The sequence below is a fragment of the Vidua chalybeata genome, chromosome 4, assembly GCF_026979565.1.
Source record: "Vidua chalybeata isolate OUT-0048 chromosome 4, bVidCha1 merged haplotype, whole genome shotgun sequence".
Taxonomy (NCBI): domain Eukaryota; kingdom Metazoa; phylum Chordata; class Aves; order Passeriformes; family Viduidae; genus Vidua; species Vidua chalybeata.
In genome coordinates, this window is record NC_071533.1 from 72,894,612 (window position 1) to 72,914,257 (window position 19,646).

General features: G+C 44.9%; 1 protein-coding gene across 2 annotated transcripts in view; it reads right to left on the reverse strand.

Annotated features, from left to right (window-relative positions):
* Positions 1 to 2,851: 2,851 nt before the first annotated feature.
* The window catches only part of ATRN (attractin), a 143,837-nt gene continuing 127,042 nt past the window's right edge, over positions 2,852 to 19,646 (reverse strand). Inside the window, exons 27-29 of one of the 2 annotated variants that reach the window (XM_053940318.1) lie at positions 18,231 to 18,338; positions 4,907 to 5,021; positions 2,852 to 3,424 (exon numbers count right to left, since the gene is read on the reverse strand). In XM_053940318.1, coding sequence (XP_053796293.1) covers positions 3,300 to 3,424; positions 4,907 to 5,021; positions 18,231 to 18,338 — 348 coding nt within the window. In that variant the 3' untranslated portion in view covers positions 2,852 to 3,299. Of the gene's footprint in view, positions 3,425 to 4,906; positions 5,022 to 11,323; positions 11,405 to 18,230; positions 18,339 to 19,646 lie in introns of those variants that run through there. The other variant, XM_053940315.1, reaches the window with a different exon arrangement.

Sequence of the window (19,646 nt, forward strand, 5' to 3'; positions counted from 1 at the left end):
TGGAAACACTGCCCCAATTTTAGTAACAAAGGCCTTAAACTACTGATTTAATCCTCCACATGGTGACCACTTTAAGGATGTTTATTACTTGTATCCAAATGTTGCTTTTCCCCCTTTCAAATGGAAAAGCCATTATTTAACTTGGTTTCTACATTTAAGTGAAATACATTTGAACACACAAAAGTCAAGTTATGCCTCCCTGCTTTGCAAGATATCACTATATAATCTGGTGTTTAAAGCTCTGGGGTTATCTACTGCTGATAAGATGAAGGAGTTATTAAGACAAAACTCATACATAATTTAAAATCATCAAAAATACATTCAATATTTTTTCTGGTTTATATACACTTTAAATCTCTCCATGTTCTGCATGTTACTGTAGAGTTTATGTACAAGTGAAAAATTGGTGTGTCATTTGTCATTTATTTACAGATTCTCCCATGAAATAAGGTTGTTCTTTCTCCCCCACCTCACCTCCAAATTAAATAAACCCAAAAATCCTTCACTTTGATACTGGTCTGGTGATAAACTGCCAGCAATTCCTCTTTTCCCTATCACTTCCCATGTTTTTCCCTGTTTACCTCTAAGCTGGGATGAAACTGCAGCAGAGCTATGTATGAGTTCTCTTCTCCCTCATCAGGATGGAGATCAGATGCAGGGTAGAGCTACATCCTAAAGGAGCCAGTTCCTTTTAGTTAAATAAGTAACTCTTGTTGCTCTATTTACATTTTTTTGGTTCTGATAAACCTTGACTTTGATCATTTCTGCTCATTTTTTCAGTATCTGACACCTCATTTTGGCTACACTCCTGGCACACTGTAGGCTTTGCAGACCAGAGAGCCCAGCTCTCCAGGAGTGAGAAAACATCCCAAACTCTGTATTTATGTCTTTTTATTAATGTAAAAATCTATCACCCCTTCAGGCCTACAGTTCTGAAAGCTGTTTGTGATCAGGAAAACCCAACAACTTTAAGCACCTGCCCAAGAGCTGTCCTGAAGAGGGAAACTCAAGCACAGGTGGCAGTTCTCCTCCCAAAAACAGCAAGAAGAAATCTGCAAACATCAGGATGTGCATCGTGGCTGAAAATACACAGTACCAGGGGAGGGATTTTAGTCCAGTCTCATTTCTCCAGTTCAGATTAACCCTATCACTGAGCAAGTTAGAAAATATTATCAGGAGATGAATCTGTCTGAGGTAATCCGTGCATCAGGTAAAACTTAAATTGCCTAAATCCCTTCATTCTAAGACAAATCTCAACCCTTTTCTGATCATAATTCCTTCTTCCCACAGAGTACTGAAACTTCTAGTTTAGAAACAGATGCATTTATATATATTTATATATATAATGCAATTTTTCCCAATTTTTTCTGCAGTCCCAATATTTTTTTGCAGTCCCATTGCACTTGTTAAATTACACATTAAATCAGAATTATCATCCACCACAGTCCTTAAGCCACCAGGCTCTTCCCATCACCACTGTCTGGACACACACAGCAATTCAGCTGTCTATTGCAATGCTGCCAGGCTCCAAAGAGCTTCTTCAAAATAGATGGTTAGGAAAAAAACACCCCAGAAACACATGGCTGATATGTGACTGATTACCAGAACACGCATGAAAAAGGAGCAGTTATTTGGGTTTCAGTTTGGAAAGGTGCTGCCTGGCCAGACCCAAGAGCACTTCCCTTCCACGTGTCACTTCTCCATTTATTAAATATCAGATGTCCTCAGCAGAGCCCAGCAGCTCAGGGACCTGGATGAATCACTAATTCTGTGATGGAGCCGTAGTTACACACCTCATTTGGCACCTTCACCAACACCTTCCCCCCACTGCAGTCCCACCACGCCATGTGGCCCTGGCCTGTGCCACATTCCCAGCTCCAGGGACACCCTGGACAGCACCACACACAGATGGATGGGCTCAGTCCAACTTGAGCCTCAAACCACAATCCCAGCTTGTCAGAGCAGTTCAGATGGTTTCATGCACCCCCCAAACACCAAACCTTCTCTTTGCTGTTTGCAAGTCTCATCCTTTCACCAACCAGCAACTTATTCAACCTCTAACAGAGCTCAAGCCTAACAGGAAATATCAGGATCTGATCGTGTAGAACTCAAACCTGTGGCAAAACAAAGCTGCTCTGCTTGATTTTTATTTCAAGTTCATTTTTTATGTCATCCTCAAGTGATCTGGCACCCGGAGTGTTGCTTTTTACACACTGTAAGAAGATGGAGCAAACCATAACCACTGAGGAGCAATGCCTCCAAGCTCAGCTCTCATCCAGAAGGATGGCGGGAGGGAAGGGGGGAGGAAAGAGGCCAAAATCAGGAAAATGTGATGTGTCTGATGTGGAATACAGACTGCTTCTATGAAAATGCTGGTGAAACCGGGAGTTTTCTTATGGGATACTGAAACTCTGCCTGCCTTCCAGATATTTGCAGCTGGGTGAGTATTTGGTTGGTCAGGAAAATGTGATTTTCCTCTGACTGCACAGTCAGAGGACACAGAGGGCCTTGGGTGACTCTAGATGTGAGTATACATACCTTGAAAGGAATTTAATTATGTTAAAAAGCAGCGTGTGTAGCAGTCTCCTCACTCCCTAGATCTGTTCACGTCTAGGCACTTGTGTGTGGTGTACTCCAAGCAGGTTAAGACTATGTAAACACTGAGTCTTTCCAAAGCAACATCCAACTTTCCAGTTATTTCATGTGGTCTGAGCAACATCAACCTTTAAACCATTCCAGCTTTTGAATTCCTGGACCATGATGACTACAAAAAGGCTGTGCCTGGAAGAGAATCCCACTGAAATAATGAGGGAACAATTAAATATTAAAAGAAAACAAAGAATGAAGATGCTTTGAAGATTAATAGTAGTGTTTATGTGTTGAGAGCTGACACCTGTAAACACTGGATCTTTTTCTTTTTGTACAGTTTGATAAATACATGAACTACAAAGCACTTTCCATGTAGAAACCTGAGTGTCATTCATTGGACTACTGCTGTATTTACACTGACCGGGAATGGCGGCATCGGACCTCACCGCACCTGCAACAAAATCATTTTGCTTTAAACTTGAAGAAAACAAAGGAGCAATCTGAAGCCATGTGTCAGTAAAACTTAAGTGGAGCAGTTGTCAAATAAAGCCAACTAGCACGTAGATGAGAGAAAAAAACTGGGTTCAAGGAAGTTGTGTTTTCTTCCGGGTGCTTCTAGTCTCTTGGGACACAACTTGGAAATCTTCCTCCTCCTTGGTATTACTGTTCCATTTTGTTTAAAACCCTAGACAGTTTCTGATGTCCATGCATCAAATACAGGTTCCTGGCTGTGCAGGGGGCTGCTGCTTCCGATTTCGGATGGCACCCGATTTCTCTTTGTAGGCAATTGGCATCTGTTGTGAAATGTCCACCAGTGCACTGGCCACTGCGAGACCTGGGCAACAGAACCAACAGTCAGGCACCAGAACAGCCACGGCAACAAACCCTTCAGAAAGAGCTGAGAGAACCCCTCCAGGCCACAAAATGTGTAGATTTTTTTTAATAAACTAGAAAAGTGTTGTGGCCCAAGGATTAAATGCCAGCCAATATTCTGAAAGGAGCTGAAATACTGCGTGTTTAATTAGAAGCAACAGCAGGAGGAGAAGATGCAATAAGGGTGGGTATTACTGGATGTAAAACTCTAAATGTTGAAGCCTGAACCATTAATATTGAAGGAGCTTTTCTCTGCATTAGTAGATGGACTACATACAATAAACCTGAAAGCAAATGTGTGTGGAGGTTCCACTGCCCTTCCCATGGATACATCACCTCTGCAACCTCCTCATGGCAGATCAGGGAGTCTTGGAATGGTTTGGGTTGAAAGGCACCCCAAAGCCCATCCAGTTCCACCCCCTGCCACGGGCAGGGACACCTTCCACTATCCCAGGGTGATCCAAGCCTTGTCCAACCTGGCCTGGAAAATTCTAGAGATGGGGCAGCCACAGCAGCTCTGGGGGCCCCATGCCAGGGCCTCCCTGCTCTATTCACAGACAAACCACATCTGGGACTTAGCTCAATCCAGCTCAACACCAAACCATCCAATTCAAACCCTGCTACTCTCTTTCTAAAGCCTTTGCTTCACCAAGCTCACTGGACACTGGGGAACCCCAGTTAAATCCCACACTGCCCAGGAGATGATGTCCCAGTGCCCTGAGACCAGGTTTAGGTGGGAAGGGGTTGAGAACAAGGAAACCTTAAGCTGATGGGTAAAAGCTCTTTGTCCAGAGCTCCTAAGAGGAGGTCAGAGATGCTCTGAAAGGACTTGTAGTGACAGGACAAGGGGGAATGGTTTCAGACTGACAGTGGGCAGGGTTAGATGGGATATTCTTCCCTGTGAGGTGGGGGAGGCCCTGGTACATGTTGCTCTGTGGCTGCCCCATCCCTGGAAGTGTCCAAGGCCAGAGTGGATGGAGCTTGCAGTGACCTGGGATAGTGGAAAGTGTCCCTGCCCATGGCAGGGGCTGGAACTGGATGAGCTTTAAGGTCCCTTCAAACTCAAATCTTTCCATGACTCTGTGACTTGATGTTCCCCTGCAAATGGAGCTGGGAACAAAGTCAGATAGGCCAAGTGACAAGTTACCTTCACAGGTAACTCTGCAAACATGCCTGTACCAGATCCCTCTTTCCCCCACCCAGCTGTTAGTTAAAGCATAGTCCAATATCAAAAGTTCATCCATCAATTGACCTTAGTAATTAACTCAAAACTCATGTTGGAAGCCACCAGGGCCCAGACCAGGGAGCCTAAAATACCTCAAGCACATCCCAAGCTGAACTGTGGCTACAGCAGCTTCTGTGGGATCAGGAAAGGTGAACCTGTAAGGCTGGGGAAGGAGTACAGAGTTAATTCCAAGCCATCAGAGACAGCAGTAATTCTCACCTGACTGTCCTGGTGGTGGAATACCCCCAAGTCCTCGAGGCAGCCTCACGAACACAGAGAGAACAGCTGCTTTGTTGCCAAAGCAGGGCTCCAGCGCAATCGGCTTTGGTACAGTCTGCAGCGAGGGAAGCAGTGGGAGAAAACAAATGTTAAACAGCATGTTACACCCTCCCTCTTCCCCCAGCATCGCTCCTTCAGCTCCTGCTAGCCCCAGGGCATGAACCACCATGAACCACACTGCTGTGCTGGGCACATTTCCAGCACACAGCCAGCAAAGCTAAAACCACTGTCAGCAACAATCAGAACACGAGTCATCACAAGAAAACACATTCACTTAATAAAAATCAGGCTATTAAAAAGTCAAGCACTACACAAGGCTTGTATTTCCCCCTAAATTCAATAACAAAGGAGCAGCTTATGTAATCAACAGGATTGAGGGTTTTGTTCCATCGACCCCATCAGCAGCCTGTCACTGATATCAGCACGCACCAGCACAGCGATTCGATACTCCAAATTCTATTTCTAGAATTTAAGTCCATGTACCACCTTAACAGCACTCTATGCACTAACACAGTAAAGAACATTTTCCCAAGAACAAAAATAAGTGTTCAAGGCCAGGTTGGTTGGGGCTTGAAGCAGCCTTGTCTAATGGAAGGTGACCTTGTCCATGGCAGGGGGAATTAGATGGGCTTTAAGGGCCCTTTGAATCTGTGATTCTGATGTATAATAGGGAGTCAGCTTCCTCCCTGGAGGAGCAGAGGACTGGATCCCTTGCTGACCCTCAGCGTCTGTGACCATCTCCCTCTCCCTGCACTCTTGTGAAGGTTTTACCTGAATGATCAATAGCCAACTTCAGCATGTCATTAGAAAGCAAAAATGCAACAACCCAGCCCAGAAACTAAAATATGTTCTCACCTGGGCCCCAACCCCAACACAAGTACACAGGATCAGTTCTACTGTGGGATGCAATAACAGTCAGATTTGGATGCAAATGCTCACCAATGAATACAGGTTCAGGAGGGCTTCTTCTTTTGTTTCACATCAGCTAAAAAAAGCTGAGAAATACTATTTTACCCAATACACTCAGTACTTTCTGTTTTCTTGTTTGGTATGGACAAATTCCACTCTGGTGTCAATGAAATAATTAGTTCTTTTTACATCAGGCATCAAACTACACCACAGTACTCAAATATTCAACAGAAACTCAATGCAATGGAAGCCATGAAAAAGCCCAAACAGGAGTCAAACATGCTGTTAAATTACTGCTGCCCAATAAAAAAGACAAAAGGAGACAACAGCAAGCAAAATGAAACTTAAAACTTTTCATATCTCCCATTTACTGCAATGATTGCAGCAGTGTTTGCTGGTCTGTGCCAGGCAGATAAATACATGCTGCACGGGCTGGATGATGGAAGCTGCTGCCTGCCTGGTTTATGACAGCAGATTTCTTCATCTCCCACCCCCAACAAAGGGACCAAACACAGAGTAAAGCTTTTCCCAGAAGGAAACAAGCACACCCTGGTGCTGTATCCCAGAGACTCAACTGCCAGAGGTAACGGAGAGAGCACGGAGAAGGAACTGCAGGAACAGAGCACACAGACATCTGCTTTATGGGGAACCCAACACAAAGCTGATTTTCGTTCAGGGAGACTCAAGTATCTTACTTATTCTGCTGTTAATAAAACAGTTCAGCTGAATTCCAGAGCTTGGAGGATGGCACTTGGGTTACAGAGAGCAGCCTGGGACAGGGGAAGCTGTCCCTGCCCATGGCAGACCATGGAAAGATGACCTTTAGAGTCCCTCCCAACCCATGAGGATGCGCAGCAGCACATTCACCATCTTCCAGTCAACCTGCAGAAACAGGAGGTTGGAAAATCCATCTCAGGGGTCACCAAATCCAGCCCTCCACTAACACAGGCATGTAAAAGCACAGTTCTCTGCTTTAGGAGCAGTTACACTTTCAGCCTGTGCCATCACCTCTGTGAGACCTTTCCAGATCCCCTGGTCTGGATCTCACCACTCTGCCACCAGAAACTTTCTTTTAACCTCAAATCATTCACACTTCAATTTATTCATCTGTCTCATGTTCTTCTGTGCCTTAACCCTCTCCCTGGGCTTTACCCTGCTGTACATCTCAGCCTTCTTTTGGATCAGCTGGAAGAGCAACACCCTGAATTCCTTCTCGGAACACAAGTGCTGCCTCCTCCAGCTCTCCAAGAGCCCCTCTCTGCACCTCGTTCTCGACCACCAGTGACCTGAGAGGCATTTCAGGCTCTGACTGTGCCTCTGTTGTGGTATCCAAATCACACTGAGTCTCCTGCATGTCATAAAATAGAAAGAAACAGAAGTTGTTCATTATATAGCTCTCAGTCGCACAGCTAAAGGGACTTGCAGAAGAATTTAGCTCATCTCTCAGCCCCAGGCAAGACCCTCTCCTCCTCTGCCCTTTCCAACTAATGAACCCTGAGTGTGCAGCAGAAACTCTCATTATGAGTCCCTGTGGGCACAATCTTCCCTTTCCATGGAATTTTTATTTTGCTGCTCAAGGTCACACATCTTTCTCCTCTCTGCTCTCCTGGTTCCACAGCACACATAGCTGGATGTAGCCCTGAGCCTCCTTCATTCCATTGTCAACCTGCCCAGAAAACAATCAGAATCATGGAACATTTTGGGTTGGAAGGGACCTTAAAGTTCATCTCATGCCCTGCAGGGAGCAAGGACACCCCCCACTGTCCCAGGCTGCTCCATCCTCAATGTCCAGCCTGGCCTGGGACACTGCCAGGGATCCAGGGGCAGCCACAGCTGCTCTGGGCACCCTGTGCCAGGGCCTGCCCGCCCTCCCAGGGAACAATTCCTGCCCAAGATCCCATCCATCCCTGCCCTCTGGCAGTGGAAGCCATTCCCTGGGTCCTGTCACTGCAGGCCCTTGTAAGATCTCTCTCCATCTTTCCTGGTGGGCCCTTCAGGTACTGAAAGGCTACAATTAGGTCAACCCAAAACCTTTTATTTTCCAAGCTGAACAACCCCCAAAAAGATGAAGGTTAGTAAAATATTATTAATATTTCCCTACGTGGGGAACCTTATTTCTCTAAACCATGCACAGCAATGATAATGATGCACCCAAAATCTGTCAGGCAGTTGCAAACTAATTTGGAAGGAATTAAGCATGACATCACTTTTCTGCAGCTAAACTCCATCTTAAAACTAAAAGGGGAAAAATGGCCTATTGTCCATCAAATCCAGCTTTTCCTGAGACAAGCTGCAGTTAATAACAACAAAAACTCGCCTAAAGAATCAAGTCCTGCACATTTATTTTTGACAGCCCCAGTTCAGGCACCTGTTTTCTGAACTGTGACTCATTGTGCATCTCATCTCTGAGTGCTGCTCGCCAGGCGGGAGACAGAGCAGGGAGGGAATGACTCAGAGCCAGTGAGGGATGAGGAATTTGGAATTGGAGCAGGGAGGTCAGGATTGAGTTGAGTGACGGAATGAGGAATTTGGAATTTGAGCAGGGAGGTGAGAGAAATTTCACAGGAGTGAAGGACACACTGCGCCCTCTGCAAGGCAGAGCCAGCGCTGGAGCCAGGGACCAGGTTCTGCACTCACGGAGGAAAATGTGAGATTTCAACCAGCAGCTTCATTGTGACCTGGACTGCAGACCACGCCCAGCACCAGCCCTGCCTGCCTTGTCCTGCTTGTCACCTGATGTGACCTAGGTAAGTGCCACCAGGACACGAAGGGTCTCAGGAGGAGCTGGCTGGCTTCATCAAGTGGAATTTTGGTGGGAAGACCTCAGAAGAGCTCAGGTCTCCTTTCTTTGCCCACTCAAGTGGCTTCTGAGTGCTCTTATCATAGAATTATGGAATCCCCTGGGTTGAATGGGACCCACAGGGATCGCCCAGCCCAGCCCCTGTCCCTGCCCAGACACCCAACAACCCCACCCTGGCCATCCCTGGCAGTGCTGTCCAAAGGCTCCTGGAGCTCTGGCAGCCTCGGGGCCGTGCCCATTCCCTGGGGAGCCTGGGCAGTGCCAGCACCCTCTGGGGGAAGGACCTTTCCTGATCTCCAGCCTAAACCTCTCCTGACACAGCTCCATATCCTCTTTTGTTGCAGATGCAAGCTGTTTTCCTGCAAGAAGATTTTGAATGGACTTGGAAAGCAGGGATCAGATGTGAGAGAGGTCTCTTAAGGGTAAACTTTAAGAAGATACATAAAATAGGTGTATTTCCAAACTTTGTAACAACCTCTATCAGATGCTTAAAACCTGCCTCTGCCAGCAACTTCCATTCAGTGGTTTTGATAAACCCACTGTTGATTTATAGAAGTGATTCTTTTTTACTGAAGGTTTAATGGCACAATAAAGTAGACATTATTCAAATCTATTCAAATAAGGTGCATCTCTCAAGACACTCAGCACAAGAGGACTGCTTTGAGAGGTGCCTGAAAAGCAGAGTCCCAACGTGGGAGCAGATACAGAGGGGAGAACAAAGCCCTGGTGCTCGAGGGGGTGGGCAAAGAGCACAGTCAGTGGCCATGGACAGACAGCTGCAGCTGGCTGAGCCATCGGGCCCTGCCCTGAGGCACCTCTGGTCCTCAAAGAAACATGGATAGCTGTGCCTCCAGCACACTGGAGAGACAAATCCACGGAGCTGATCTCAGAACCGTGGAATGGTTTCAGTTGGAAGGGACCTTAAAACTCACCTTGAAGCCATGGGCAGAGACACCTCCCACTGCCCCAGGCTGCTCCAAGCCCCAGTGTCCAACCTGGCCTTGGGCACTGCCAGGGATCCAGGGGCAGCCACAGCTGCTCTGGGCACCCTGTGCCAGGCCTCACACCCTCCCTGCCAGGGAACAATTCCTAATTCCCAATTTCCCATCCATTCCTGCCCTCTGGCAGTGGAAGCCATTCCCTGGGTCCTGTCCCTCTGTCCCTTGTCCCCAGTCCCTCTCCAGCTCTCCTGGAGCCCCTCCATGCCCTGCAAGGGGCTCTGAGCTCTGCCTGGAGCCTTCCCTTCTCCAGGGGAACATTCCCAGCTCTGCCAGCCTGGCTCCAGAGCAGAGGGGCTCCAGCCCTGGAGCAGCTCCAGGGCCTCCTCTGGGCTCTCTCCAGCAGCTCCACCTCCTCCTGCTGTTGGCCCCAGGGCTGGGGCAGCTCTGCAGGTGGGCTCTCACCTGAGGGGCACAGAGTCCCCCCTCCCCTGCACTGAATAACCTGAACCCTTCCCTGCAAGGGGCTTTCCACAGCAAAGCAACAATCAATGGACATGATGGGAAAATCCCCAAGAACTCCAAGAATCAGAATGGTACAAATGTCAAATAAACAGCAGAAAGCCAGTCAAGCCCTCCCAGCCTGGAACCCTGTCTGGGTGGAATGAGGCAGCTCATGGTGCTGTGCAGGTGGTGACACAGCCCCGTGTCCCCAGAGGCAGTGAAAGCTGCTGTCAGCTGCTTTCCACAGATGATTTTACTGGCCCCAACCACCACTAAAAGCCAAATAATTCCTGTTGTTTCTGAGTTTTGATGTGTATTTAGCATGCAAAAAGTGTAAACCATTATAGACATTAAAAGCAATAAGAGACAGATTAGGTGATTTCATTAGTCCAGCTTCTCCAGCAGGATTTTCCACAGGGCATTTCCCAGGAATTTGTCTGGACTATTTCTAGGTGACCCAGATGAGGAATACACCACCAGTTCCCTTGGGAGTTGATTTCACAGCCAAATACTTTCCCCAAATAGGTTGAATTGTGTGATGCCCAACCTAAACATTTTTATTTCATCTCATTATTTCTATTTATGCTGCTTTTACTGGACAAATTCAAAAAGTTAATAATGTGTCACATAAAACTAATGGCCAGAACAATAAATATGCTGTATAATTTCACAAACACAGCATCAGTTTTATTTAGGCTCTGTGATACACTGCCAGCATATTGCGTTTCAAGATGTATTAAAAAAAATACCATGAAGAATTTTTTTTGCCTTAACAAGAAAACATGTTTCTGTGGTTTGATCAAATAAGTCCTACATGGTTTTCAATTTCCAGGAAGGAAATTAAAATAAAGAAAAAATCTTATGGTGGTGGATGAGAAAAGGAACATTACCCAAACAGTTCAGTTTTATTACTTGATTCCACTTGTTCAGGTGATTTCACTCTGTAGAAAAAGGGTCAAATCCCATTTGTAAGTTTTTAAATTGTGCCATTAACATCTGAGTGAACATTTGCAAAACAAGTTACAAGCAATTTCCTATTAAAAATAGATTATTAAGCTTTAAAAATTATATTCTCAGGGTAGTATGTGTGTCCTGCAAGATAGAGATGAATGAACTTGTAGCAATAATTCACAGTAAATGAGTTTAGATTAAAAATTTACATTTACCTTGTCCCTGATAGCTACCTTGGAATTTTAGAGGGGACGGGGTATGAACTGACTTGGTCCCAGAACTGGGTTGCTGCACTAACAAAACTCACATTCAAAGCCTCAGCTGGATGTTAGCAGCCTGCAATGGAGAACACAGACGTGAGCAGCCTGGATCTGGAGCCCACGTGCCACCAGCCCCACAGGGCCCCGAGGCTGCTCCCCCCTTATTTAACAACTGCTCTGTGCTGCAAGGGCTCAAGTGAGCCCAGCAGCACCCAGCCACCAGCTCAGGCTGAAGGGAGGGATTTGTGAGGTGAATTTGGATCTCCAAGGCAGTTCCCCTGAAATGACCAAACCTCACGTCACTGTTTGAGCCTGGCCACGCACGGATGCCAACGCTCATCCTTCTCCGTCACGTCCCAGCCACACCCCAGGGAGGGATGGATGAGGCCATGAGGAGCAAATCTGGGAGATATGTGCATATATATGGCAGTGGTGGGTATTTATTTTGATTTAGTACAGGTGAAGGGGCAGGACCTTTACAGTTCTTTTCAAGCACTCAGCTGGTTTTTGCACAGGAAAACAGAGAAGTAAAAAAACCCAACTAAATGGGACAGCTGGATGAAGATTGCAAACACAACATACGAAACAACTACTTGGCATAAATGAATGCAAATAAGTCCTTGATAATGCTGATGAGAAGCTCCTGGTGTTATTAGTACTTCAATCAGAGAGATGCTCGTTAGAGGGGAAAAATGAACTTAAGAAAATCCTTCTCCTGTGGGAAGCTTCATGCTTCTTCCTCTCCTTCCAGCAAATTCCTCCTTATCAGCTAAAATCAGGGTCCAACCTGCGGAAATGCTTACAGTCTTCAAACCTAAAACTAGTTAAAATAATTTATCAGCCAAATGTTCCCTAAATACAAGGCAGGCTTAATAGGTATTTCTGCTGATCTCATGACAGCTCCCTTCTAAATATCTATATTCGATATTATGGGAGTAGAAAAAGTTTCCCCTATTTTTTTTCCCTAATTTTGCAATAGAAATCAAAACAAGATAATGGGCACTTGTTTACTGGAAATAATTCATTAGGTGAAGGTTTTATCGGGTATTTTTGTCGATGTTTTGGTAGGAGGGATCACAGCCAGCCTCTGTGGAGTTCTAGTGCAGCTAATCCGCTTTACACACCTCAGCTGCCCAGGGAACGCTCCCTTCCTACCCCTGGCATTCCTTCAAAGGCGATCCCACACTTTTCCATGCCCTAAAAGTGGGCCAGCATAAGAGGAATAAACACCAAATAGAAAGTACAAGCTGGGGTGCTGTTCCTGTGTATTCCTTTGTCACCTCGATGCTCCAGGAGGGAGCCTAAAGAGTGGAAGTGGTTTTGCTGAAGACAAAGAGACAGCTACACACAGACAGCCTTGGAATTCCTCTGTGTTAAGGTATGGAAAAGCTCCTAGAACCAGTAACTGCCAGAAAGCCCATAAATAAGACTTTAGAAATTAAACTGCCTTTCCAAAGGCAAGCTGAGAAACCCAGAGCCTACCTTAGCCAGGTCAGGCAGAGCCACACTGGCCTTGCTGGTCTCAAAGGCTGCATGTGTTCCATCTCCAGCAACTGCCACAGCAGATCAGGATTATTTTATTTATTTCCCTCATCCCTCAATTTCATCCCCTTCCTGCAACTGTTACCCTTCTGAGGATAAGAATGACTTTCAGCCTATTTGTATCATCCTTGAAAAACCCTAAGTTGCTCTGTCCCCCTCTAATACATCTTGATCAGAGAAGAAGAAAATGGTTCAAATTGTGCCTCAGGAGGTTTAGACTGGGTATTAGGGAAAATTTCTTCATGGAAAGAGTTGTGAAGCATTGCACAGGCTGCCCAGGGAAATGGGCATCACCATCCGTGGAAATGTTCAATAACCTTGTGGATGTGGTACGTGGAGACAGTTTAATGGTGAACACGGTTGTGGTGCTGTGTTCATGAATGCGCGTGGGGATTTAAAGGCCTTTTCCAGCCTTACCGATTCTATGATTTGACACAGCCTGGTCATTTCTGCTTGACGAGGCTTTTGTGCATCACACCTCATGCCTGGCCTCCTTCCAAATCCTTCTCCTGCACAGGATCCCCAGCCTCAGCTCACTGGAGCTGTCCTTGCCATGCTTACACTAACCCAGCTCACTGAATGTGAGTAGGCTGGGAGATGTCACAAAAGCTGGTCCATTAGCAAATTTGATGGACCAAAAGCAGGTCAGCAACATGTGAAGTAAAGGGGAAAGTGAGTCATCAGGAGTGACAACCAGAACAGGATAAAAGCTGGAAAAAACATCAGTTCCTTGGCCTTTAGTTCTTCACTGTACTCCAGCTGCATGAAACAGCCCAAAATCAAGCTCCATGTCAAAATCAACATGAATTCACCCTGTAGAAGTGCTGGAGCTAGCAGATGCTTCATTTCAAATCATTCTTCACCCTGCAGCTTCCCCAAACCCTGCACCCTGTGGCACAGGACTTACTACTCATTTCTCTGTTCCTTTACTGCTGGTTGCAACTTCATTGCAATATAAAAGGAATTTAACAAGGGTATCACTCAGATACAAAATACAAATAGACTGAAAATATATTAATTAATCTGTGGTACCCCCTACCCACTCCCAAATCAGCTCATCACTTTAGCTCTGCACTTCACGAACAGATGGGATCTTCTGGCAGCCTTTAAACCACTTAAAAACACTTTCTCCCATAACAAAGCAAACTAATTACTACAATAAGATGCTATTTCCCATCTATTTATCTGCTATTTTTAAGGAATCAGCTCGCTGTCTGATTCGGGATTTGCAGTGAAGCCCTCAAACAGCAGAATTAAATGCACATTGATACAATGGTACAGAACACGCTAAATGAACTTCATAAGGATTTTGCTCACCAAATGCTTCTCCCTTTCCCTTTAGGAAACTAAGGATCACGGATGCAAAGGTTATCAACACTTAGCACTGGCTTCATGTGCTGGATCCCTGAACACAGCGCAGCAAAGACTGCTCCAGCTCTGCTCTAAAAGATTCCGAAATAATATTTTTACAACTTGAGGATCATTCTTTTCCAATGCAACCATTTTCTTGTTGACCCTGCAAGTGCTTTGCTCAACATCAGCACTTGCTTGCTAGGCTGTGCATGTTTTTTCCAAGGTAACTTCTTGCCTTTAGCAACTTCAAGATAGGTGGAAATCAATGTCAAAATTATAAACTTCCCAAATTCTTTCAGGAAAGCTTCTAAGCATGGCTGCAGAGGATTACAAGACTTAGATTAATCCGATAACAAGCCCTAAAAAAGCCTGAGCTACAGCAATACCAGTTCAGACACTTGGATGAGTCCCAGGCACCCAAGGAAGTTAAACACACTTAGAAAAATAATTGCAATATTCAGCACCTCTGAACGCACAAAGAGCTGCAGAGAGAAGCCAACAAATTTTGTAATAACTAAGCAAATTTAGTGGTAGATTTGTGATTCAGTGAGTATTTGTTGAGTGGCAAATAAACCAAAGCAGCTAGTTACGTGTTGCCTAGCTGCAGCCTCTAATAGGAATTGCTTCCCTGCAGGTAAATCACTTTCTATTACTCCTAAGTACCCCAGGAAAACTACTAATTGAAAACACAGTTCTAATACTGTCCAGCTGGAAAACATTAGCTTAGGATGGAACTAGCTTGACACTGGCTGCCAACTGGCTATGGACAATAGAATAGGAAATTAATCTTTTGCAGACAAGACATACCATTTTCCACTTCTCCTTTGTAACCTTCAAATCAGCTCGTCATTAACCAACAGCTTTGATTCCCATGGGGAAAGAAAAGTATCACTAAATTCATGATAATGCAAGTCTAGCTTTCTTGCATTAAAATGAAGACTCCAATTTGGACATAGTGGATGGTAGAGGAACTGGAGGGCAGATACAACATCCAGCACCACAGTAACATTTCCCTCTTTTCTTGGCTAAGAGTTAAAGAACAGCCAGACCACAAAGCAACCACAAAGAGAAGCGCACTTGTCCAATTCTGTATTGCCCCAGCCCATCTTCCTGCAGCTCCCTCCTGCCAAGAGCTTTTTCCCATGCAGGTGCAAAAGGGATGAGGAGAAAAACCCAAGCTGCTGGCTAGCGTTAAACCATAACACCCCATACACATTCAGACTGGTTTTTCATTTCTATTTAAATTCATTTCCCTGCAGGGACCAACAGGTCAGACTATCTCAGAAGCATAATTTCCCAAGTTGCTTCCAACTCACAACCTTCCTGAGCCTCCTTTCCTTTTGTGAAACACTCTGGCCTTTTATGGCTACTTTTATTCCTTAGGCAAGTTCTCCAAGACAAGAAAAAAACTATATAAATCCCATCAAATCTAGTAATTCTCCTTGTCATTTAGAGGCACCCTTGTTCTGCAGCTACACCTGCCAGCAGATGATGGCAGGGGTCCCTGCCCATGGCAGGTAGTTGGGATGGGATGATCTTTAAGCTCCCCCGGAACCCAAAACACTGACTCAATGATTTTATGAAGTTACCCATTGGCACAACATTTCAGGTGCACATTCATCTCCTCAGCTCCGGATTACTGTACAGGGTTTGTGCCATTGCATGAATCAGACCACCTCATTTGTGACCAAAATTGATTAAGAAACATGTATCTGAGTTATCAGCACAGAGACAATTACCAGTTCCTAATGATTTCTGGGTCTAAAATAGGATATTTCTTCACAGTCTGTCTTATTATGCTTCAAACCAGCTTCTCCATCCATTCCAGAGGAACCCAAGGAGGCCAGACAAGATGAGGGCAGGAGAACAAGAGGAGAAATAACACACTCATCAGAACTGAAGAGATCCAGAGTTTATCCCCTCTGTCGTTTGAGTGCAGACAACTTGTCAGAGATCAAAAAGTTTAGAACAGCTTTGTTCTGGCCTGATCCCACAGGAGAGGTGTTTTGAGCTAGTTTACTTCCAGACAACAGAAGAAGATGAAGGAAAGGGTCCCAGACTGCAAACCAAAACCATCAGCAGCCAGGCTACATCCTCCCAGATGTGCCTCCAGCCCCATGCAACATCCATATGCATCCCACAGCCTTTTTGGTGAGCAGTGAAATAAAGGTTCATTTGGTGAGTGACAATCTGATTTTGCAAGGGTGGATTCCCAAGTCTTGGTGAGCTGTTAGAGGTAATGACTCCCAGTACCCACCTCATGACAGAAGCAGGGAAATTATAAAAAAATCAGAAAATCTGAGGATCTGGAGTCAAAAGAAAGTCAATGGGGAGGAGAACCAGTCAGAGCATCCAAGGAGAGGTCCAGATACTCAATCACCTGAATTACTGAGGACCTTTGCAAATTTTACTTTACGTCTACTATGCTCCCAACCAGGTACAAGACAGGATGAGAGGAAACAGCCTAATGCTGCACCTGGAGAGGTTTAGACTGGAAATTAGGGAAAATACCTTCCCAGAAAGGGCTGCCCAGCCCTGGCACAGGTGCCCAGGGCAGGGGTGGAGTCCCCATCCCTGGAGGGACCTGAACACCCTGTGGTTGTGGCACTTGCGTGGGCATGGGGCAGTGCTGGCCCTGGCAGGGCTGGGGGAGTGGTTGGACTCAATGGTCTTAGAGGGATTTTCCAACCTTAACTATTCTGTGATTCAATATATTGAAAAGCTGCTTCTACACAGTGTCCACCCAGAACATGCTGCAGGACACCAATCACAAGGAAAAGTATTAAAACTTGCCATGACAGACCATATTTACACACAATAAGGAAGAGCTAAAGGTAAGCAGGCAACCTTAATGGTGGCATTTCCTGTACTTAGGTCAAGACTTAAAAATTATTACTCACCAAATAGAAGTTTTGGGGTCAGACTGCTTGCATGTGCTTTACAATGATTAAAATAGAGGTTAGTTTTGGTTTTTGGTTTTTTTTTGTTTTTTTTTTTTAAGAATTAGCTCTCTTGTTATAGTAAGTGTGTGAGAAAACTAATACCTGGACGAATCATAGAATCTCAGAATGGTTTGGGTGGGAAAGGATCTCAGAGCCCACCCAGTGCCACCCCTGCCATGGCAGGGACACCTCCCCCTGTCCCAGGCTGCTCCAAGTCCCAATGTCCAGCCTGGCCTGGGACACTGCCAGGGACCTAGGGGCAGCCACAGCTGCTCTGGGCACCCTGTGCCAGGGCCTTACACCCTCACAGGCAAGAATTTATTCCCAACATCTAATCTACATCTGCCCTTCTTAACCTTAAAGCCTAATGAGAAAAACTTCCAAAAAACTTCAGTCTAAATAAAACAAAACAATCCATCTGCCTTAGATGAGAAAGAAAAATAATCAGTGTTTTCAGGTTCTTATTTTTTTTCTTTTTGTATAGAAGTCTGTGCTGGTCAAAGCATCACATCAAAAAGACCTTTGAATTAATTCATCACCTCTTAAATATGCTTTAACTAAAAATTCAACATGTTGTGTGTAAGAATGTGCCAGCCAGGTGTATGACCATGATTTCTTCATGCCCCTATTTGGTAATCACAAGATATATTGGAATATATATTTGTTACCAGTAATATCTTCACATTATCCAGTACACAAACATGATTATATTCACGTTTGTCTTGAGATATCACGGGAAATGGTTTCTATTTGCAGCACCTACTACTCTTTCCAGCCCAGTGTTCTCTGGTGTAAAGCTGAAATTCTTCTCTATTTCAAAGCATACAGACTAACAAGGTAAACCCAACACTTCAAACCCAGCATCAGTATAACATTAATCTGAACCAGCCCAAGAGTTATAAGTGAATATCTGAAGGGATAAAAGCAAATTTAAATGGTACCTGTTGCACCTCCTGGACTTACAGTTTCTTGCAGGTACATACAAAGATGAGAGGATTTGGGATTACTGTGTAAAATATCCCTGGTTAATCGTGGTGAGGACCACCCCAAAGCTCCAGCTCTCACCTTTATGCTTCCCCCGATGAGATCTGGTGGCTCTTCATCTGTTTCTAAGGCAACGTTGATGGAGGCGAAGGGGCGACTTGCCATCTGTTGCATCTCACGCAGTAGTTGCTAATTTATTAAACAGAAAAATATTATCATCATATTGTTCCAACACAAAGATGAAAGACAAATGTATCTAAAAGGTTTTGCCCAATACAAAGGGACATCAATGAATATGGAAAAATAACCTTCCAGGGCTTTAATGGCCTTAAGAATACAGATAATGGTAAATATTCACATTACTACAATTTAACAAGTTATTGGAAGTAAAGCTGAATGCACAATGTGAGCCTGACACATCTGGGAGGGAAAATGATCTGACTGAGTCTCCATAAAGCAGTTATTTACTTTTTAAGCTGTTGTTTGTCATCACCTGTCTGATTCCCATTCCATAGGATTTGTGGGAATAATTTTAAAATTAAACTAGCAGCAGTATGTAACTACTGTAAGAATGAAGTTGCTGTTTTTTATAACAGCACCAGCAAAACACTGTCAGGTTTCTATTGAATAATCCCCTTTTTTTATTGTTTCCTTGCTGAATACAGAAAATGGCAAACATATCATTATTGCAAAATGTTTTATTAAAATAAAAAACCTTTTCCTGGGCAAATCCCCACAAGCCCTCATGACACAAGGCATCTCTTTATTGTGCTCTTAAGCAATTCCAAGCATTTCGCTTGGAATTCGCTTGCAGCTTCCCCTTTTTTAACACACAAAAACCAGACACTTTCTATACATCTGAGCTGGAAATAGCATTTCAGTTTTAGATGAGCTGTGGACATGCTTCTTTTTGGCTCCAGTGACTAATCTCTGATAGTGACAACACAGCCTGACAGAGGAGACAGAAGCCAGAATTCCATGAGGCAAGGGGTCCAATGGGACTCGGTGTCTCTATTCAATAAGGGAAGAGGCAAACACTTTGTGCAGCATGAGCAAACCCAGTGCTCTTAACCTTAAATGTAGAAACTGCCCAATGCTCTCACACAGATTTACACATTTACCATCACTACTTATTACAGCAATACCAGTTATCCTCTGTTTTTAAGCTGGACTGAGGCACCACCAAATGCTCTCTAGAACTCCCACCATTGCCACCTGCATTTTCCCATTAATTCTGGGCAATCTGACACTCCAAGCACAAACTGATCATTTACAGCACTCAAAAAGCACCACAGAAAACCCCACAAAATGCATCGTGTCCCAATATCCCCATGCAGCACAGAAGAGGGTGAAAGGAAGGTGCTGTTATCCAGCAACATTGTTTGAAACTAATGCACAGAATCACCCAGTCTGGAATGGTTTGGATTGGAAGGGACCTTAGGGACCATCCAGTGCCACCCCCTTCCTGGGCTCAGGCCCTGCCCGTGGCTCTGGGGC